Source organism: Dermacentor variabilis, chromosome 1, assembly GCF_050947875.1.
Source record: "Dermacentor variabilis isolate Ectoservices chromosome 1, ASM5094787v1, whole genome shotgun sequence".
In the NCBI taxonomy this organism is placed as follows: Eukaryota; Metazoa; Arthropoda; class Arachnida; order Ixodida; family Ixodidae; genus Dermacentor; species Dermacentor variabilis.
Window position 1 is genome coordinate 257,030,914 of NC_134568.1, and position 23,403 is coordinate 257,054,316.

Genomic DNA, 23,403 nt, shown 5'->3' on the forward strand with positions numbered 1-23,403 from the left:
AAGTAGTGCCCCCCCACCCCCCGCTCCCACCGCGATAGTTTTAGGAAATTGCAAATCTTCAGGTTGGCAGGTATGTGGATGTAGCGTTGTCCACTCTTCATGTTCTCTTGCTTATGTCATTTCATTGGCAATGCGTTTTATTACTTTTATTTATTATTATTGCTGGGAAATTCATGCATTGTTACTTTACTCGCCAACTGTTCCTTTGGACTCTATATATTTTTTAACCTGCTTAATTCTCTGGACTTCTGAACAGCACTGCTGGCTACTCCAAATGACCAATGCTTCACGTTTTCGGCGAGACACTGTACAGCCTCCCACTGAAAACTAGGAACATTATTTAGGCATGCGATGTCAGTAAAGTGGCAGTTATCAAAGTTGCCCCTCTTCAGTAATACTGAGACTTGAGCCAGCTGGAACAGTTACACATTCAATGGCACGAATAAAAAGATGAGGGCATGAAAACGCATAAAATGTGAGCATTTATGTTAAAAACAACAGTTGATTTTCCTCTTGGAACTTGTTTTATTCCTTGACGAATCGAACATTATTGGGGTCTCCTCTTGGGCTGAAAGTTGGTCAGCAGCTGAGTTGCTGACCGACTGCTGCTTGATGGGGCTGTGCAATCAGTTGCTGACCAACTGCTGCTTGATGGGGCTGTGCAATGAATATAGTTTAACTGTAATTCTTGCACAGCCCCATCAAGTGGCAGTGTTTATGAGAGTTTTTTTTTTAAGGCGACAGGAAGAGAAGCAATGTGGATCAGACAGGAAACTGCAATAGCCGATATTCTGGTTGACATTAAGAGAAAAAAGAATGAAGATGGGCAGGCCATGTAATGCATAGGGTAGATAACTGCTGGACCATTAGAGTTCCAGAATAGGTGCCAAGGTTAGGAGGAAGCGCAGTCAAGGACTGCAGAAAGTTACGTGGGGTGATGAAATTCAAAAATTTGCATGCGCAAGTTGGAATTTGCTAGCGCAAAACGGGTAATTGGAGATTGCTGGGAGAGGCCTTCAGCAAGAAGTCTTTTTAGTACATTTCTATTGTTGTTTTTGAAGATTACCAATAGTTCCCCAAAGTTATCCATCTGGTGTTTTATCATAATGACTTGCACTTTGGCCTTCAGCTCAGGCATGTATATCTTGCAGAGATGTTTGTTTTTGCCCATTCAGTGGGTGCATTATCACATAGTCACAGCATCACACTTGGCACCTCCTTCTTGTTTGTAGTCATTACTACTGTTGCAAAAACAAAAAGCATTTTGATGACCTTTTAAGTGAAAATGAAAGTTTTGCATTCGATTTTCTTTCATTTTTATGCTTGGAGGACAAGTTCATTGCAGATTGTAACTATTTTGTGGGTACTAAACGTCAATCTTTTGTGTAAAACAGTTTCAAACCATGCGCATACCATACCATGAGACATTGGTACCAAAACAGAAGCTTTGGATGCTGTCGTCCAACACCAGATTCTCCTTGTATCTTGCCAAATAGAATGTGCAAGGCCACTAACCACTGACATTCAAATTGACCTTATTTTTGGAATATTGAATAGTTAAGCTATGTTATAGGCTGGAATTTATAAACATTCATTTTACTAATGAACCTCACGTCTGGAGTACTCGCAAAGCATCTGAGGACAGAGCAGTGTCAGGTGACCTAGTCTTGCTTTAAAGTTTGATGGGTCACTTGATGCAGTGTAATTGGCGCATAACTGGTGAGACATCAGGTTTCCTGTGGTCTTGTGGCATATTGAGGTCATGCTTTTTCAGGATGGTATTTCTGTCCGAAATCTTGGCACTTTGCAGGTGTAGTTGCAAGCTCTAGACTTTATTGGGATAAGCAGTACAATGTTTGATTTCATGCATTAAAGAAGCAGTAGACGAAGTGCAGGTCTGTACACTTTGTGTTCTGCAAGTTATGGATGTAGATGTTTTAAGTGATATGGGTCATTTGGAATAAAAATGGGACTGTTCTGCTGCAGATTATCCCAAGTGATGGAGATGCTACGTAGTGGAAGTGGCGGTGGCGCAGTGGAGTACGGGGGTGTGCCCAGCAGTGGGCCGATGTCAATGATGCACTCGGGCATCAGCCAGGCACGCGAGTATGATGACCCACCTGGCCTGCATGAGAAGACAGAATTTCTGCTACGGGAGTGGGTGTCAATGTACAATGCCCCCAGTGCTGGCAAAGACTCTACCAAAGCTTTCCAGATATTTGTACAGCAGGTAAGACTAAATTTTAAAAAGAAAGATGAGCTGTATGATGTGGATGAAAAGATCATGTTCAAACTGATATTAATATGCATTTTTGGTAAACAGTGGTTTCAATTGCCATGTAAACTCGTGCGACTCCAGTTTGGTCCCAGTGTTAATTCTCTGCAGCAAAGCAACTAGTTTTTTCCTGACAGTCTGGTTCACTCTCATAGCAGACTGGAATCAAATATGCAGTGTGCAGCTACCTGGCCATATCATCTGCACCAACTTTTCTGGCAGGTGTGCCGAGCTAGGAAGTGTTATGGAACAAGGGCTCTGCTGTTACGTTTCACTGCTTTACTCAAAATATTTTGTTTGGCTTCAAACGATGGTGACTATTTTGTTTGTCACATATTGTCTGTTGTATTGAGCTTATTTGTTTTGGTTATGTTGCAGATGAATGTACAAGGCATTTTGAAGACTGATGACCTGATCACCCGCTTCTTTCGTCTGAGCACAGAGATGTGTGTAGAGCACTGCTACAGGGCCCTCCTGGAGCAGACACCCAGCAATGCAACAATTGTTCGCTCAAAATGTTTCAACTCTCTTGATGCATATATGCGCCTGATAGCCCTGCTGGTCAAGCTCAGTGGAGATGCATCCAACCCAACAACCAAAGTCAACCTGCTCAACAAGGCTAGTCCTGAAATTTGCTTTATATGTTGATGTTCATGTGTAAACAGGTACTAGGGAGGAACATGAAATATGATCTCCAGTTAAGTAAATTATTTATTGATAAAGAATGATTACATTGTATGTTGTGTGAATCACCCTTAGGTAAACAGATTAGGGAAACTAAAGAGAAATAGTAGTCAGCTAAGCGACTCCACCAGTTTGATTAATTAAGGGTGGCTATGGAGGGGCGGGACAGAGCCGCTGGCCGAAAATACAGGGACAATTCATCTGCGAACAGATACTATTTTGCAAAGGTTTCAGCATTTATACAGTTGTAACTGTGGGCGCTAAGCGATATTTTTTTTCCCGGGCTGTTGTAATTGGGGGTACAGGATGTATGCAAAAAATATGGTATGTGATGTTACATTGTGGTTTGAGCACAAAATTCGAAAATGGAAAATTTGACTTTCAATTTTTTTCCACTTGTCAAGTTTTGTGACGAAGGAATACAAATGGAATTTTAGATATTTTACTAGCCTAAGTTATACTTTTAATATTGCAGTTTAATTATGTAATCTTATCTATGTTTTTGCACATTTTGCAGTAATTACATTGGTTTCTGTGTAATTTGCCGTAAATATGCATGTCATTTTTGTAATAGGAGCAGCGTACCATTCAGTGCAAATTTTTTTGCCAGAATCGCAAATGATTTTTTTCATCGCCTTTCTAACCAACTCCAGCTCTGCATATGCAGTGGCATTGCACTGAAGTTGGTTGGTGTGGTGGAGCATTTATCACGGGACAGTTCACTCTTGTTTAAAGGACATGTGACACTTGTACGCTGTACTGTGTGGGAAATGTTAGTGGGGTTTTTTTTTTTCTCTCCAGGTGCTTGGCATCGTGGCAGGTGTATTACTTCAGGATCATGAGTCGCGGGGTCTGGAGTTCCAACAGCTTCCTTACCATCGCATTTTCATGATGCTTTTCCTTGAGCTGAGTGCACCTGAACCAGTCCTGGAAGCCATTGGCTTTCATGTGCTTATGGCCTTCTGCAACACTCTGCATGTTCTGCAGCCATGCAAAGCGCCTGCTTTTGCCTACTCTTGGCTGGAGCTCATCTCGCATCGTGTGTTTTTGGGCCGTGTCCTTGCCCTGACTCCCCAACAGAAAGCCTGGGGTATGTTTGCCCAGCTGCTAAATGACTTGTTCAAGTTTCTGGCTCCTTTCCTTCGCAATGTGGACCTTGAGAAGCCTATCCAGCTTCTGTACAAGGTAAGTCTGGAACTTCCTGCTGAGCTTCCCATCAATCAAGACAATCAATCCCCTTTCTATTGCAGGGCACATTGCGGGTGCTGCTGGTGCTGCTCCATGATTTCCCAGAGTTTCTGTGTGATTATCACTATGGTTTCTGTGACCTGATTCCTGCAAACTGCATTCAGATGCGCAACTTGATCCTTAGTGCATTTCCTCGACATATGCGGCTGCCTGATCCTTTCACGCCAAACCTGAAGGTTGAAGTACTGCCAGAAATCACGCAAGCCCCTAGAGTTCTCACGAACTTCGCTTCAGTCATTCAGCCTCAGAGCTTCAAAAAGGCAAGTATTGTAGCATAGAACCTCCGTGTTACTAGGGCCTTCCTCTTCTTTGTCTATAAGAGAGCATCTCGCTGCTCCTCGTAGTGAAGGCCAGTCAAGATGTACCCATTTTAAGGGACAAACTATCTGATGCATTATTAGCTTCCGAAACCTTAATCCAGAGTTGCTGTCCAGAGTTTGTAGGTATCACATTTTTTTAACACCTTTCTTCAAAAAAAAAAGGCAGGCTAAATGTTGTTTGTGCTTGCTATGTATCCAGGGTGTCTACCAACCGGGAATTCTCAGGGAATTTGGGCATCTATCAGGGAAAATTAGCGGCAATTTTATTGAAAGCATCGAAAGTCGCGGTAATGCTGGCTCGAGCAACAGACAGGAATCGTAATGAATCGTCTTTGACACCCTTTCGTCGGCTGGAGGAGTTGCCAGTGGGCACTCAACGACCGACTTTGCGGATTCCCGATAATTTGGACGGCTTCGCGGCACCGCCACGTACCCCATAGAGTCAACTTATCAGAACGTGTGAAATTTCGTACGCAAGAACTCTTCGCCGTCCGATTTTCCGGACGTTTTGCCCTGACAGCAGGTCCGAAACGGCAATAATCAAAGGCACCACCGCCGCCGTTTTGGTTACTTCGACACCTCGAACCGGCACTCTCGCACGCAGATCCGCTGGCAGCCGTTGCCACCACTGCAGCAACGCTAGGCCTAGCTGCTTCGACGTTCGCTATGAAGCTTCTTGCCGTTGGGTGCCGAGTTTTTTATTAAAAGAATTAGCTGCTGTCAGCAATGGCACGGACTCCGCCTTTGGGTTCCTCGCGATTGGCTTAGAAACTTAGAAAACACTGCGCGTTGCATAATGCCGGTTTCCGAAAGTTAGCTTCGCCTCTGTACAGAAATGTTACATGGTGAAGCATACGCAAAAGTATTGCAGTGAAGCATAACAAGCGTGGGAAGGGGCTATTGCCACGGAAAACAGTATGTATTCCTTAATTATACACACGTGCACCCGGTATTTTCTGTCGCAGTACGTGAGCCGATATGCCGAATATGTGTACCGACAGGCCTTCAGAGTGCTTTCGAACGTGCCTGTGGCGGTTTGAGCCCCTAAGGGCAGTAAATGGCACGCATTTATTTTATTCCAACTGGCCGATTTTTCGAACATATTCGCTACCCCTAAGGAGTTCTAAAAATCAGCCGTGGCCTGTGCAACTGACCAAAATGCTTCAAATGGTCCTTGGGGCGAACGAGTGGCAGAAGGAGGACAACAGAAATGATGTACGCATTGAGGAATAAACGGGAAAGGAAGCTTGCTGCCACCATTTTGAAGGAGCTTGAGCTCAAAAAACAGTTTTGGCTGATGCCGAGATGCAGGTGTCCCTCATCCAAACCAAAATAAACTCGTTAAAGCAGTGAAACACAACACACAGGCGTCATGCTTGGGCTGAGAGTATGTCAGGACAGTTGAGGTTGACTTACGAGCGGTTGAGAGAGAATCTCAATTGTGACAGAGTTCGGGCCTCATACCACTGAGCTTGCTATCAGTTGATAGAAATAGCTCATATTCGAATATATTTGCTTCTATGTGCATCTCCTTTTTATTCGTATTTGTGAATGTCTGACTTCATTTGCAATTTTTTTCGAAGACACTTTATTTGCTGTGCATTTTACTAACCCCCCTGCCTTCTATTCTCTTTCTGAATAAACACTTAGTATTCAAATTGGATTAAGTCGCTTTATTATTTTTTTCATGCGCTTACTCGAAAGTGACAGAATCAGGCGATATGTTTTCAGCCCGTCTTGACACAAAACATAGTTCTGCATCACTCAGGGAAATGTGCAATGGCACTCAGGGAAAACCTGGAAAACTCAGGGAATTTGGAAATGTCAACTTGGTAGACACCCTGGTATCTGTTTGTATGAAGAGTAGAATTTGGTTGATATGTTGCGGTTTGTTACATTTTCCTGCACCTTACGCCCTGAAGTGCCACCCTCATTTAGTACTCGCAGGGTCATGTGTATTGGCTTCCTTTTTGTTACGTTTTCCTTCCCGGTTGTTGCATTTAAAAACTGCGATGGCGCACCACCGAGAACGTTTTCTTCATCCATAAAACTTGTGTTGACCGCTGCTGATTAGTCGCTCTGTGAGTTTTTAATGGTTTGTTTCACTTTTCAGTTTAGTGAGTTTTTAATAATCTTTAGGCTTTGCATTGAAATTCAAATAAATAGCTTTATTGATAGTGGTTTACTTTGCCTGTAGTGCAGCCACAGGCGTTATTGTATGTTACATTGTTTTGGATTGTGCATTCTGCCCCTGTAATCCCCTAATAAACGTATCAACAGGGTTTTGCTGTAAATAATGTGAGCAAGGTGCCAGTGATGTCACGGTACATGCTACCAGTGCAGTGTAATACTTGGCTAGTCCATTTTACAAAATATAGACTTGGGTTTAGCTAGCTGGCATCACCTAAAGTGCTGGAGGAGGAGGAGGTGGTAAATTATTAGGCAAGGCTTCCCTTGAACAAAATTTTCCTCAGTGCACAAAGGGAGGCCATCATTGGATAATCTGCCAGTCTCTATTGTTTTCCATAATGTTTGAGCATGAAAACTGTTTTCCTCTTCATTTCAGGATTTGGACTCTTATATTAAAACACGGGGTCCTGTGACATTTCTGTCTGAACTTCGGAGCAATCTTCAGGCAACAACCGAACCTGGCATTAACTACAATGTGCCATTGATGAATGCACTGGTGCTCTATGTGGGCACCCAAGCCATTGCTTATATTCAGAGCAAAAGCCTGACTCCCAGCATGAGCACAATTACTCATTCATCGCACATGGACATATTCCAGAACTTGGCTGTTGACCTGGACACCGAAGGTGAGACCTGGTCTTTCTTAGCATCAACTTTTTAATGCGATTAGCATTCTTTGGGAACTTGTGGTATGCATCTAACCTCTGTCAATGAATGACTCAAGATGTCTACTAGCTTGGGCCACAAGTTATGTGCTGGCTTCTTGTCTTGCTGAGCAGACCTGCGCCACTCGGTATGTGCCCATTGCTTGCCAATTGGCCAGAATGGTTGTGCCAAAGTTACACAAAGGTCATATAGCTGTAAATATACTAAGGCAATAGTGCCCCATGCACAACAAATGCTTCGGCGTCGAGTGCGACCACTTGATGGACAGCCATTGCATCGAAGGTGCAGTGAGGAAACTGGTATACTACAGAATTTCAACTGGAGTGCAGTGATTACAAGGTATCCTTTGTCGTGGTGTCATTTCGAACTGTGGTTGGCATTGAGATTTCCAGTTCATGTGTCTGTGGTCGCAATATGCTGTGCCACTACATTGCTTTACGGCTAATCGCATTAACATTGACATTCATTGTGTGTAAATTATCTTTGTTGTATCCAATATTCTTTATAAACGTGTGGATGTTGATAAATAATTTAGGATAGCGTCTATGTAGAAGACCCATAAAAATGATGCCAAGTACAGTAGAACCTCGTTGATGCGATCCAGTTTTGTACAATTTCCCGGCGCCAACGATCTCGATCGAGAACGAAAAAAATGATTTAATACAGCAACACTTCATTTTTAGCTCTTAATACAGTGAAACCTCGTTAAACCGTAGTTGGCCGGAGCTCGGAAAAAGTACATACTAAACGGTAGTACTGTTTAACCAAAATAGCATGAGCTCGCCTGCTTACCTGTCGAAAACTGAACTCTGAGGGAGTGCGATGAAAGGGGAAAAAACATGCAGTGTTTATTCATTTCGCGCGACAAAAGTGTTATTTTCGTTTGATGTCGCGGCGGCCTAGCACAACAGCAGCCTCAAACTTACTGAAGCTGCCTGCCAGCTTTACAGCCAGCCCCTCTTCTTGGCAAACACTCGCATGGCAGATTCCTCGCTGGCGTTGCATATTCTCCGTGCACGCGCGCAATAGTGCTGCAGAAGTCCCAAGGCGCCTTTTTCATTGCCGGGTGCCGAAGTTCGGAATACTTTTCATTTGGAATAGTTGCGTAATCGTGCTCCTGGTCTCGTCGCGACGATTGCATTCATGAGGCTGACGTAACGCACAGCTTCTGCCACTGTCGGGCCTGAATCACCCGTGCTGTCGCTTTCCATGTCCTCATCACTGTCGCTAGTCGACACTTCGGCAACAACAGAGGCAATGATGGCGAAAAGTCGAACCTCGTAGCCGACATCTCTTCGCGGTCGCAGCAGTGCTGCCGAGCAACTTCTTCGCATTCCAAATGCCACACACTGTAGTCAACAGCAGATCCCTGTCGTGTGCCAGCGCCGACTACTTCGTGTCACGTTCGATAGCAAGGATGACGTGTAATTTTTTTTCTATGCTGAGCACCTGCCGTCTTTTTCATCCGAGCTTCGGCATGATGCGAGTCCTCGCTTGAACGACGCCACAACGCTCTGGCACGGTGTCGGAATGATGTTGATGTGGCTTCACGCGCAAACGCACAGGGTGCTTGGAGGCCGTTCCAATCTCTGAGGGTTGTTGTGCTGCTGGGCCGCCCGATGGAGACGACGCACCGTGGTGTTTGCGCAACGAAAAGTGGAAATGCTATGTTTTAACCGATGCATACGCAATAAGCTGGTACGGTTTATGCAGATACAAAACACATGTTCAATGGCCACTGAGTCGGGGATTTGACTTTACTACTTTTAAAACGAAACTACTGTTTAAGCGGGTACGGTTTAACGAGGTTTTACTGCATTCCCAAAAAACGCAATCTTTCAGCACCAATGTTTAGTATATTGCCAAACTGCAATGTTATGTTATCCAGCTGCTGATTGCACGTCAACAGAAACGGTATAAGGAATGTGTGATCGAGAGCATTAGGTACCATAATCGCAGCTTGCCTGCAGCCAGTGGGCCTCTTCGAATATCAGTCCATGACAGTCCCAGACTGCTTGGGACTGCTATCCCTCGTTCGATTTTCTCTTAACAGGTTCGGAAGCTCCACCCACCAGCCCAAGCTGTTAGAATCTTTCGTTTTTCATGGATTGGAAGTCGCCAACTGTCTGCAGACTCTGGAAGCTCTCAGATTTTTGCTCGTACAAGCGCAAGCAGCTAAGAGATGACGGTTATTTTGAAAAGATGCGCGTGGCGTTCGACGCCATGTTGTGAAAGATGCCATGTGCTTCTGGATATTTTGCATGCTCCAGACTGCAAATATTGTGCATTCAGCTATTGCATCTGTTACATTATTGCTTTGTGTGCCATACTGTGAGGTTTCCATGAGCTGCCTTATTGCTGCAGCTTTAGTCATGTTTTTTTAACTCTTTCCTTACTGTGCAGAAAATGTTTCTGTAGGTTACTCCAGACTTTTTTTTTTTTCTGACGGGACTACTGCACTCAATATTTTATGTAATACATAAACAAAAAGCAGAATGAATGCAATCTTCACTCATAAAAGTTTATTAACAAGGTGCATGTCATAAAGATATAGGTAAATTGCCAGTATCAAGATTGTAGGATGACATTTAACAAAGTTTGTAGACGCGCTTGTATCTACTAAGAAAAAAAAATGTAAATTATAAGATATAGAAAATGTATTGCAGTCTAATAGACACTATCTCACAAAAAATCCATTTTCCATTGAACAGTTGGGTGTGCCGGGATACGGCCACCGATGTTTTGGGCTGATTTGCGTCGTCGCTCGCAGAGTCAAAGTCCGACAAAAAAGCAGCATCCTCAATCTCGCTGTTGCTCCATCCAGCGATAAAATCGGCCACAGATGCAGCAGAATTGCGAGATCTGCAATCTTTATCCTGCTCCCCGAGGTGGCCATTTTTGCTTTCTACTTAGATGGTCGTGAAACTTCAGAGCATATTCAAAAATCACTGCCTGGTGGGGAAAAAAGCGAACTGCTTAGGCAAAATAAATAAAAAATAGTTATCCTCCTTCATGTCCGATAGTGCAGTGTGTCCATGAATGGTGTGAAAGGTATTGAAAGCGACATTTCAAACCATCGATAATGGGCTAACAGTGCCCAATGGTCGAATTAGGGACAGAGTTGAGGGAAGCACTGCAATTAACTATGTCGTGCTCATTTCTATATGCATAGTAAACTGGTGGATTTCTGTTTTCAGGCGAGTGAAACGGCTGTTTCGCACTTGGAGCCAGGGTGGTATACAATCAGAGCTTCACCAATCACAGTTCACATGCTGTAGTTACTCAATTCATGGAGATATTTTCAATTTTTTTTGCGGAGATATCTCGACGAGACGGTCGTGATAACATTATTTGGCTAACATTCAAAAGAAAGATACCTAGTTGCAGACAGTGAACCCATCGCTTGTCTTATACTCGCTACTCAGTTGCTTACTGCCACTTGAGTCCGTCGCACCGCTTGAGCCCCCGCTCTTGGTATCCCACAGCAGGTCGTCTTCCTTTCCGTCGAAATGGTTTGTAATTGAACACATGACTTGGCCACAACCCACCGGCACTGTGCGAACTCTGCAAACATCGCAGATCGCTTTGAAGATGAGGCCTGCACAGCCGCGCCATAAACAGCAGCCGACGGAGGAAAATGCCCCCCCCCCCCCCCCCCCCCCGCAATCTTGTAATGGTTCGCTTTCCGACTGATGATGCTTACGTCCGAGACCACTTATATTACTGGTGCTGGGCCACGTTGACACATAGGCATTTTAAAATTATTCGCAGGCTTTTTTTAATCTGAATAAAGGACCACAGAATAGAGATCCCTATATACCTGTTATAAGTAATTTATCAACTTATTCCAAAACCATTCATTGACGCCTTATTGAGTAAGTCACATAATAAATTTTAGTTCATTTAAATTAAATAGTTGGTTGTTCACAATGAAAAAAAATTGGCTAGCATTAACACAAGCCTGTCAACAGAGTGTGCACTGTTCACAGAAACACTTCGGTTCTTTTTCTCTTGGGCACATTTAGCACATTCAGGTATGTAATTTAATGGTGGTTCCTGATAAACTCGTAGCTTCATGCTACAGTCGGGTTAATCACAATTTTTCCCTGTCATGCATTTTGCTTGCCTTGCAAGCTTCAGCAGAACCAATCTGCCATAACCTAATAGTGTTCTGCAATTTCAAATAAGGAACACCTTTTCTTCATATGCCTGCATTTCGCTCATATTGACCTTTACTAAGCTTCTCCAAGATGTGTATTTACAGCTCTAAAACAGGCAATTCATGTGCTAGACCTGCTCCAAAGTGCCACATTTGCTGCTCCAACAGCTGATGCAATATTTCCTTGGCTACTTACATCCCTGTATAATGCTCTCCATGCTGACGTGAGCTGTGCAATCAGTGTTGGTCTCGAGGTTTATTTTCGCGAGCACCATGAATGCCCTTGTTACGTTGTGCGCTGCAAATATCGCAATTGGCGACATGCCAAGCGGCGACATCATGTTTCTCTGCACGGCAACATGCGAATGGTGTGGCTGCAGCGCATTGGGCTGTCTGTATCCGATCAGCACCAGCATCTAGGCATTTGCAGCCATCACTTCACGCCAAAGGATTACTACCGCAATAGAGAGTTTTGCGCATGTGATATTCGGGTAAATGCCAGTGCAAGTGGATTCGGGATTTTACGGGATGAGCAGAGGCGCAAACGTGAACAACCTACACAGTGCAGCCACTTGGTGGCACAAAGCTGAAACAGCCACAGAGCTAATATAGCATTAACCAAGTGTATTCTACTTTGCTGATGTCGTAAATTTTTCAGGAGGAGCATAATTGTGAGCCCTTCTTTAATGTTTAAAATGTTTTACACTTGGTCACAGCAAAATTAGCTCTGTGTTATGCCGGTTAAGCTCTGCACCGCCTGGTGGCTGGACCGTGCAGGCTGATCAGGCTGCTCGCGTACACCTTCGCTAAAGCTCCTTCATCACAGCACAAGTAGTACGGAGGGGCTTTGGTTTATGCCTCCGCCCATCCGTCAAAACGCCCAGCTCACCCTTGCTTGCCGGAATACCGGACATGGTCGGCGCTACGACAGAACACTCTCAATACGCGCTGCTTTGATAGCTCTCGTTGGGGACCAGCAACCAGGCAGATAGCAGAGAGGTAGTAGCGGCTTGGCACGCTGTCTCCAAGAGAGCCGGAAGTGGACAACATGACGTCGCATCATGACGCAGAGCCAGTGAAGGCAGAGCTTGCCCCGATCACTTGGCGAAGTAGTTGAGGAGAAAAAGCATGGCTATGGGGGAGGGTAACTTATAAGGGTCTGTAGCTCTCTAATATGAGAGGCTTCACTTAAATTGTGGTGAAAACGTTTTATTGTAGTTCTACCCTATGCATATACAAAATTTGTCAGACCCCTTTCAGGGACCCTTAAAATTTTTATAGAAGAGTAGCAAAACAGCTTGACATTATGAGGAATTGGGTTAATGGAGTCGGTTGCTGAGCTTTGCCATTCTTGGTTCAGTGCAGATAGTAGTGAATTTCTATCAGTAAGGTGCTTGTGGTGCATGTATTACTTGAGTATTTTTATTCTGACTGTTGATGCATAAATTTGAGTAGCTGTTCAATGACTGCATAAAAAACAACCCGTTTTACTTGTAAATGCAGGACGGTACCTTTTCTTGAATGCAATTGCAAACCAGCTCCGGTACCCGAACAGTCATACCCATTACTTCAGCTGCACTCTGCTGTACCTGTTTGCTGAAGCCAACACTGAAGCCATCCAAGAACAAATAACAAGGCAAGTTAAAGCTGCTGAAACTTGAAAATATAGTACTAAGTATGGTGCTTTTGTCGACATTTTCTTCTACCCTCTCCCCTTTTTTATGTTGCCTTCTGTGATCGCCAGTGGCCAGTATTAATTTAAACGAGAAAACTGAAACCTTCAATTTCTTTAATGTGACTGGAGAATACCAATTAGGCTTGTAAACAAGGCACTAATGCATTTTAATGCCTTACTAGTAATAAGCATTGTTATACTTTATATATGCTATTCATGATTTGAAATGTACCAAAAGCTTAGAAGAATGCCAACGTATCAGAGATGTAGTGGTTGTCAAAACCTTTGAAAAGCCTTGGATGTGAAAATGACATTTTCAAGGTCTTGAAAGCCTGTGTAAAATTATTTGAATTTTCATTTCAGCTAAGATTTTAGTCTTATTTGTTTATATTATCACAAGATTTTTACAAGCTAAGAGCCAATCCATTCAGAATCTGTGTGGTAGAGAGCCATCTTTTTTGTTGTCTAGTGATGTTTATGTAAAGAACGCTTAAGGGGGGGTGCATGTTGTTGAGATATTGTATTTTATGGCCACCAAACATCATGAAAATACAGACTTGTTTTTCATGCTGATTTCAAACATGCAATCATTTTTCTTGTAGGTTAGTTAGTCAGGAAATTAATAAAGCTACCACTCCATTGTTTCTAGAGATATTAGAAAGGTGAATACTAGAATATGCAATAAATGCAGTGCTGGAGCAGTCTCCAAATCAAATTTGGAGACTGCTCCAGTACTCCAGACTGCTCCATTCACCAAATTGTGCTAATTTAAAAAATATTATGTGCAGAAAAGTAAGTCTGCTCCCAGCATTATCTGGTATACTGATTGGGCTTTATGTTAAAAAGAATTGTAGCTTTAGCTGCTCTAGGTCATGAGATATCACTCCTACACAAGTCCCCTTCTTTGTTGCGAAATGGTATTCTGGAGCCATAGAATTGCTTAGAATTCAGTTTGTTGTACTGTTAAAATGCAGATGGTTGCAATATTGCAACATTGCAACTTTTCATCATAGCAATCAAATTACTCCAATATAATAAAGCTGCTTATTCCGTGCTCGCTTATATTTAGTAGGCTTGTGTGAATACTTAATATTTTCGAATAGTTGGACGAATAACGCTCTATTCGATATTCGCTTACATTCGATTTTTCGGAAATTTCGAAGTATTCGGCTCGAACGAATAGCCACGCGCAGCAGGGAGAAGGCGTTTTCGGAAGTTTCGATTTTGGATTCAGTAATACTTTTCCCAATCCAATCCAAACCAAGCCAGGAAAACAACTATACTCAGAACAAAGGCGTACAAAAACGCATCTCATCGGTGTAGTTGCATGGTCGATTGCGTTTATGGGTGACTCTGTCTCTGCCGCGCCGGCATGTGATCAATCCCAGCCGCCTTGGACCACTCCAGAGAGCACCATGGGGGACTTGCAGGTGGCCAGCAATCCTATTTTGAACTTTTTTGTAAAGATGCCACCGGGAACCGAAGCTCGATGTCTTGAATGCAAGGCAGTCCTGAAGACCCCGACGAATACAACAACCCCAGCAACGCATTTAAGGAGACAAGGACTACCAAGAGAAGCGGGACGCACACGAAAGGCCATCCAAGCTCAAGGGGGCAAGCAAGGCAAGTTGTCAACAGCCATCCATAGCCGACAGTTTCAAGCTGAAAATGATAGCATCAGCCAACAGATGATAAAAATGATAGCTCGCTTCGTAGTTTGTGGTATGCACCCCTACAACATGGTCGAAGAACCGGGTTTCTTCGACGTGGTGAAGTTCGCTATGCCGGATTATGCCGTGCGGTCTTGGACAACGTTCTCGAGAGCCATTATTCCGGATCTCTATGCATCAAGCAAAGAGAAGGTGAAAATGAAGCTCGGGGACATTTTTGCAAGCGGAGTGGAGTCGCTTTCAGTCACAACTGATTGTTGGGCATCACGGGCAAATGACAGCTACGTTTGTGTAACTTGTCACGTCATGGACAGTGATTTCGTGCAACACGTGCACGGAGATGACACTCTCACACTGCAGAAAACCTGGAGCTGTTTATCACAGGTGTCATCGAGGAGTGGGAACTTCCAGCTCGCGATACTGTGCCGATCTTCGTCGTTACAGATATTGGAAGGAACTTTACTTCTGCGGTAGCACGGTCGTCCTGGAGTGTTGTGCGGCGTTTCGGACACCCTTTCAGTTGTGGGTCAGTGATGCCAAAAGAGAAGTGTCAAGGTTTTTGCAGCTCTGTGCTAAGGCCAGAGTGATTGTGGCTAGATACAAACAGAGTGCCAAGAACTGAGGACGGCTTCAGGAAATTCAGAGAAACATGCAGCTGGACCCTCTCGAGGATATACAAAGCATCCCGACGTGATGGAACAGTGAGCATGCCATGATGGCCAGGCTTGTGAAGCTCCGTACGGTCATCACCGTAGAACTTTCAGAATCTGACACAGTTCCAAACTTGAATGCAAGTGAGTGGAAGCTTATGAATGCAGCAGTGCAAGTCTTGAAACCACTTTACCATGCCACAACTGAACTGTCTGGGGACAGATATTCCATGCTGTCAAAAGTCATTCCCCTGTTGCAGTGTACCGAGGTGGTTCTAGCTGAACATGTCTCCGAAGGTGGTGAGGCAACATTGCTTGCCTCAAGCCTTTTGCATACCATCAAGACGAGGTTCCCCGATATCAAGATGTCCCACCTTCCTGCATTGGCAATATTGGTCGATCCTAGATACAAAGATGTCCATTGTGCTGAACGACCCACAAAGCAATTGGCGTTCACTCTACTCACAACGGCAGCAGAAGAGACTGTGCCAGTTGATCAACATGGTGCAGCAACAAGTGAGAACAGCAACTGCTCTGCAGACCCATCAGGGGACTCTGTGTGGAGTCCTTTTAGATGCTTCAGTTCGTGTTCACACCATCAGTCAAGTCGTACAATCTCAGATGAGGTTGCTTGGTACTTGAAGGCCCCCCTTCTTTCTTGGTCCTAAGACCCAGAGTGATTGTGTGGTGCAAACACCCCACACCCCCTTGTGTGGGGAAAAAGCAAGGGCAGCCACCTTTGCCCAACCCTAGTTGCAGTGCCCGTAAGTATCTTTCGATACCAGCCAGTGACAGGCTTTTTTCGACTGCAGGAGCCGTTGTAACCTGCAGAAGGGAGCACCTCAAACCCCAGCATGTGAAACAGCTAATGTTTTTGCGCGAAAATTTGTAGATTTTTGTAAATAATCAAGTTGTTTACTTTTCTTGAATAAATCCCAGACCTTAGCTCTCTGCCTTTTTTTTTTTCTTGCTACTATTCGAAGTATTCGCTTCGAAATTATTCTAGAAGAATTACTATTCACTTCAAACCAAAAATGCACTATTCGCACAAGCCTAATATTTACACATTTTGTTTTGCTCCATTGTGCTAAGAAGTGAACTTGGGAATGTCAAAACTCAAATCGGATAGCTCATGAGACATCTGCCATGCTTCTCTTGGTCTAGCCCGCAGTGCTGTAATGTAAATAGCAGCACATGATGGCACAATATTTGAAGCTATGCTGTCCAAAGACAACATTAAATGATTCGACATATAGGCCCATAAATGTAATATTAATATTATGCAAAATATTGTATAAGATCTGCACACTTATAAGTGCCACACCCCTAAATATTAGTCAAATATTTATGAAAAAGTACTTCGGAATTTATCTGTACAGTATATTCCACATTACAAAATACTTCTCTTGTAAGAGCTCAACTTTTTGTATTTAGCTACAAATTTTTATGGTGCAGCCCATAATACACAGGTGAAAACAGAAAGGTAACTGTGTAGTCATTCAGGTGGCAGCTGGTGTAAATAATTAAAAATTATCTGTATGTGCCTCACCACCTTATCCAAGCCACCTTGTCACCATGCTTCATCAGCACAGTAAGGTGTACAGGTAAACCTCGATATAACAAAGTATTTAACTTTTCATAGCCCATTGTCCATAGAACACTATGTATTTAGAATCTCAACTTAACGAAGTGTGTGTTTATATGCGATTTCAATATAACGTAATTTCACTACCGCCGCAAAGGAATGCCGAAGCAATAAATGGAAACTTTCCTGGATGCAGATAGTCAGATCGTTGAATTTGCAAGCGGCTGCTTGCAAACACACCTCTCAAATCGCGCGCGGTGGGACAAGAGGGACCGCCAGAGTGAACCCTCATCATGTTCCGTGAATGTCCAAGTGCGATAACATCCTATCGCGCCCCGTGCACTTTGTGCTTCAGGTGCGAGTGAAAGTGTGCAAGGGCGAGACAAGAAAGATGGTGGCTTCTCGAATGTCGCCTTCCCGCGTGAGCATAGGGAAAAAGGGGGAGGAGACCGAGCTCGCGGTGACGCGATCAAGCGTGCGCACGAGGGGCGGGGGGGTAAGTAGTGCGTCGCGATTTCAGCACAGCTGAGCACGCATGCATCCACGCACCCTGCTTAAGAGGTACTAATCTGCCGAGTGTGCAAGGAGTGAGCGTGTCGAGACGCTTGGCATCGTGTAAGCTATCTTGCCACGCGTTTAGTAATAGAGGTGCATAATCTCGAGTTCTGGCAACCTGTTTTAGTGAGAGGCAGGTGAAGCTTTCGCTCCCCGCTGCCGGCGCTTTTCAGTACCGGCGATGCTATCAGCCGCAGGGGCAAAGTGCACGCCAAAGTGTGGCTGGCTTTGCTTAATTCGTATTGCCAATGGGAAGATATCGTCGACGTGGAACGAAACTATCGTTCGTCGCCGACTCCCAAATTTATGAAAATGAAGTTTTCTCATTGAACTTTGATTTTTTTCGATTTCCCAATAACTGAAAATTTTGCAGCCCCCTTCAGTGTAAGAAAAATCAATCGGCGACTGTAATTGTTTGCATAAAAGGTTGTATTTCAATACAACAAAAGTTTGATACAATGAAGCAAATTGTTGATGTTACCTATTTACTTAACTGTATATTGAAATTCGATCGTTTAGGCAAACAAGTCGCTGATTAGTTTTTCTTACATGGAAAAGACCGCAAAATTTTCTGAATTATCGGGCTCTCAAAAAAAGCAAATTTGAATGTGAAAAAAGAAATGATTTCGTTGAATTAAAGAGTCTGCGAAGAAAATGCGGTTTCATGCCGTGTTGGTGATATCTTTACATCGGCAGTGCGAAGCGAAATGAGCCACACATCCGCGTCCACTCTGACCCTACAGATGATAGTGTTGCCAGCTGTGAGGCAACACTAACGTAACTTAAAAAGTGCCAGCAGCGAGGAGCAAACACTTCAACACATCTTTTAAACACGAGATTACGCTACCTGCAGCACTAAACACACGTGAAGAAAGTGCTTGATGCCACAAACTCAACTCTCCCAACCTTTGCACAAGCCGCAGATTACCGCTAGAACGGGGCACGCGAGCTGCGTAAATGCTCAGCCACACCGACAGCTATGCACAGCGACTGCCGTGCTAGAAAAGGAGGCACGCCAACCTGTCTATTCGAAATTATCTTAACAAACACTCTATATCTTTGTGTAAGGGGTGCTATTCTTTCTTAATTTTGGCTACGAATATTTAAGGTACAGCCCATACACAGGTCTTTGTTGAATTAAAGCATACCGTTATCATGAAATTGGTATGCTGGCACCATGTGGCTTGTGTTGTTCTGATGCACCTTCCTGTGCGTATTTGTGCAGTTTGAGAGGCCAAGCCATTTACCGCCCCGAGTGTGTGTAGTCCCTTGATGCCAATCAAACACCCATATTTTCTCAGCTTAGTGCATACTAGAGCTGCAGCTCCATAGATGACAGTATTGCTGGAGTACTCCACCTGCATCTGATACAGCTGCATGTTTATTATGTGGCAGAAGTAACAAATGAGGAAGGAACCAGTTAAAAGCTTCCCAAGCTTATCACGTATAATTTCAAGCATTTACTGCCTTACGAAGATGATGCACATGTAAATTTTAGCCTTCTACGTGCTGCACCTTAAAAAAGCGAGCTGCCCTTACACAAGCATATACAGTATTTTATAAGATAATTCCAAATAGAATTCAAGCAAAGTTGACTTCCTTTAGTCCAAAGAACAACTTGACAAAGTTTTCTCGCACGAGACTGATAAGACCCTGGAGTTCTGAACTGTTAACGTTGTCGAGAAAAACACTGCAAGTGTGCAAGATTCTCAAGTATGAACATGCAGTGCCACATTTTTCTTTTGCCTCTTTCCCTCAAGGGTATTGCTGGAGCGCCTCATTGTGAATCGTCCACACCCATGGGGTCTCCTGGTAACTTTCATTGACCTCATCAAGAACCCAACGTTCAAGTTCTGGAGCCATGAATTCGTGCGTTGTGCGCCAGAGATTGAAAAGTAAGTGAAGTTCTTTTCTGTACTGTGATCACATTGGAACTTGTTCCCATGCACAAATTACATAATTTGTGCTTAACCTTATCAATTCTGGAATAGCTCGAGCACCAGCAATTGCAGTAAGTGGTGTCTTGGTGAGCCAGAAAAGACAAAAACGGATAGATTTGAAGGTTCCATGCAAGCTCCTTGTGGCATTATGAGATTTGGATACTGTCTGCTCAGGACTACTAGTGAATAGTTCATTGACAAGGAACCAAGGCCAAGGACTTCGCCTAGAAAGTTTTGATAACCTTTTCTGAACAAATACTTCTAACATAAAATGCAAAATGTGAAACTGGTAACCTTTCTTTCACCAGATAATTGCATATAAAGTCATAAAAATGCATGTTATAATTTCACCAGATTAAGCCTTTCATCCATGTCAGCATACTTCAACATGTGTAAATTTCTCCTGGTAACAATTAGTGGTTGGTGGTAGCATGACTACAGTATCTTCATTATTCTTCGAGCTTGGTCAGTGCTTATAACAAAACTGGCTGTGTTTCTTTGAGCTCAGCATTGCCTAGAATTCAAGCAACTGGGGAATGAAGAGGCATGAAGAGAGGGCACCAAGTTAAACTCAATCAATGGCTAATTTTCAACCAAGGATGCAGATGCGATGTTCTGCTATGGTCAGTGTGAAATATGCATTCCAAAAGTCCATTACGATTGCCAGGAGCCATACTGTGCAATACAATGAATGCCATTTGCAAAATTAAAGGTGCTGCTGTTAAGTTTAACTCAGTAGCTGCACCTGTCCCTCTGCAAGCCCTAATTATCTTTACATCTTGGTAATTGCAGTTGTTAGATGAACAAGCTGATGGTGACTGTGGTTTGTGTCCTTGCAAGTACTGTATTCTGTGCGAGTGTGCATTACGTGAGTAAAGTCATACTTCTAATGCTCCCCCCCCCCTTTTTTTTTTTTTCATTCCAGGCTTTTTGAGTCTGTGGCAAGATCTTGCATGCAGCAGAAGCCACCCACAGAGCCTTCTGGTTAAGATGAACCAGATGGTTTCATTGTATATATTTTTCTTTCTAGCAACATACACATTGATTTTAAAGATTGCATGACTTTGTACAGAGAATGCTAGATTTGCCGTTATTATTTCTAGTCCATGGCATTTTGTGGAAAATAAATGGTTGTGGACAGAATTTTTTTTCTGGAGAGGCATTGTTTATTTCTTAGGCAAAGTTCATTCACATTAACATACCTGCCAGCTCTGCCAAATTTTCTGTAAAGTACGAATTTCGAGCAGTCTTACCATTTTACAAATCTTCGTTGAAATTTTACGGAAAACATTTGCGAAAAAAAACTTGAAAATGTAGTCAAACTGCACCCTGGTACTTTGCGCCGCCATGAGAGGGCATAAGTATGCGTGATATCATCATCAGCAGCTGCAAGGTTGTAGTGAGTTCTGTCGACTACTAGGGGAGTCACGAATCCATATCCAAAGCTTGATAGCACCTCTAGCGTCTCCGCAAACCTGTTGCCGTACTGTTGCCTTTGTTCGTGCGGGCTTGGACTTCAGTCACTGCAGTCTTGGCCTCGCCTTTTGTCTGACTAGCTGCCGCGTCGGACGTAATGAGACTCCGGCCTGTAGCGGCTTTGCAGTGCAATGGCGGGCTCGAAGCCCCGACAGTGCTTCCAAGTCTTTCTGAAATCGTATACGGCAGAATCTCCGTGCTTCGTGCCGTTGAAGAACGGGGAGAAGTTTGGATTCTGCACAACGTGTGCCTGTGATGTGAATGTCTCACATGGTGGCAAGTCTGACATCAAGGTCCACATCGCTTCGAAAAAGCATCAGGGATACGTGCGAGCTGCAGACAGCCAGCCAAGCCTAGCAAGTTTTGTATGCGGTGACACCGACCTCGGTGTGATTTCTGCAGAATGCCTCTTCACGGCGTTTTTAGTTGAACACAACATCCCGCTGAGTGTCGGCAGTCATGCCGGACCACTTTTCCAGAAGATGTTCCCCTAGTGCCAAGAAGCGAAACGCTACACCTGTGGACTAACAAAGACTACATCAATTGCCACCAATGCAACCACTGCGCAGGTCTCAGCAGAACATTTTCCGCGTCAGTTGGGAGGACATCGGAAGGCGACAAATCTTAGGCCGCCCGGCACCCGCTTGCCGGCATTCCCCAGCGCAGTCTGCGCGGGCACTGTCGGCGCCATTAGACACTTGACACGATGTTTCCATATGCCGCATTGGATCACCTGAACCACGACACAGCACACAAAGCAAACACCAGCATGCCAATACCAGTTGCACAAATGTAAAATGTGGCCTACTCGCAGCGTCGTGCGCGAAGAAACAAATCAGCTGTTGCATTGTCTTGACATGGCTTAATAAGCTGAAGCCAGAACTGCTGTAGAGCCACTCTATTGAACCAGACAGAAACGATGATGATGAGCAGGGATTTGCAGTAGCGCCACTTCGTGGGGCAGCAAGGAGGCTGCGTTCAAAACAAAAATGGCATTCAGCAAGTCGAACCATGCACCGGTCAGAGTCGGTCCATTGTGATCTCGATCGAGTTGTCCGAAAAATCAAACGAGAGGTTGCAAGGTGTCCGAACTTTCGGCAGTTATACATTATGGTCTATGAGGAGAATGGCGGTGCCACGAAGCATACAGAATAGTAGAGCGTGTCCGAATTTTTGGAGTCCGGAAAATCAGTCAGCGACTGCACTGCGGGGCCTCTTGAACCGCCTTTTCAAGGATCTCCTGACTAGATTTGTGCGCCCAGGTGTTGTCAAGATATGTCATTCGTTGCTGGAAGTTGACTATGGAGTTGCAGAGAACCAGAAAGGAGATGAAGACAGCTATTTGCAGCACAACCTACTCTGCGGTTGAGACATTGAGCAGCACAGAGAGTTTTTCTCTGCTGTACGTCTGTACTTAACAGCAGCATGCGATAACATTCGCCACAAATTCCCGCTAGAAGACATCACTAAAGATTTTTTTATTTCACAATAATGCAGGCCAGATTGGCCCAAGCAGGAGGGGCATGAAAACACTAATCATAACAGCACGTACATGCAAAAAACAATTACGTTTCATGGGACATACAACAGAATAAAAAATTTGAGCAGAAATAAAAAGCAATGAATATTGAAATTCCTCATAAGAAAATTGTTTCCTTTCTACTTAAGACACGAAACTTGAAGGGCATGGTCCATGTCAGGAGAGCAAAAACATCTATTCAGGAAGTGCGTTCCAATCAGCTATTGTTTGAGGGAAGAAACTGCTTAAGTGAGTTTGTTTTAGCAAAAATAAGCTGTAATGAGTGTTCCCCATTAAGACAGGTCCTTCGAGTAATGGAGTGCCTGAGGAACGAGGGGGGGACAGGGTGTCTACCAACCGGGAAAACCGGGAATTCTCAGGGATTCTGAGCAGTCTGGAAAAAGTCAGGGAAAACTCAGGGAATTTGGGCCTCCACAGGGAAAATTAGCGGCAATTTTATTGGAAGGGTCGAAAGTCGCGGTAATGCTGGCTCAAGCAACAGACAGGAATCGCAATGAATCGTCTTTGACACCCTGTCGTCGGCTGGATGAGTTGCCAGTGTGCAGTCAACGACAGACTTTCCGGATTCCTGATAATTTGGACAGCTTCGCGGCACCGCCACGTACTCCATAGAGTCAACGTATCAGAACGTGCGAAATTTCGGACGCAAGAACCCTTCGCCGTCCGCTTTTCCGGACGTTTTGCCGTGACTGCAGGTCCGAAACGGCAATAATCAAAGGCACAACCGCTGCCGTTTTGATTACTTCGCCACCTCAAACCGGCACTCTCGC

At 44.1% G+C, this 23,403-nt stretch overlaps 1 protein-coding gene across 4 annotated transcripts in view; it reads left to right on the forward strand.

Moving 5' to 3' along the window:
- Not1 (CCR4-NOT transcription complex subunit 1) overlaps positions 1 to 20,773 on the forward strand; it is a 108,717-nt gene extending 87,944 nt beyond the window's left edge. For all 4 annotated transcript variants that reach the window (XM_075673515.1, XM_075673514.1, XM_075673513.1 and 1 more), the window contains 8 exons: positions 1,987 to 2,230; positions 2,654 to 2,893; positions 3,761 to 4,144; positions 4,210 to 4,467; positions 7,094 to 7,343; positions 13,046 to 13,178; positions 19,438 to 19,572; positions 20,543 to 20,773. In XM_075673515.1, the coding sequence (XP_075529630.1) occupies positions 1,987 to 2,230; positions 2,654 to 2,893; positions 3,761 to 4,144; positions 4,210 to 4,467; positions 7,094 to 7,343; positions 13,046 to 13,178; positions 19,438 to 19,572; positions 20,543 to 20,606 (1,708 nt within the window). In that variant the 3' untranslated portion in view covers positions 20,607 to 20,773. The remainder of the gene's footprint in view (positions 1 to 1,986; positions 2,231 to 2,653; positions 2,894 to 3,760; positions 4,145 to 4,209; positions 4,468 to 7,093; positions 7,344 to 13,045; positions 13,179 to 19,437; positions 19,573 to 20,542) is intronic.
- Positions 20,774 to 23,403: the final 2,630 nt, after the last annotated feature.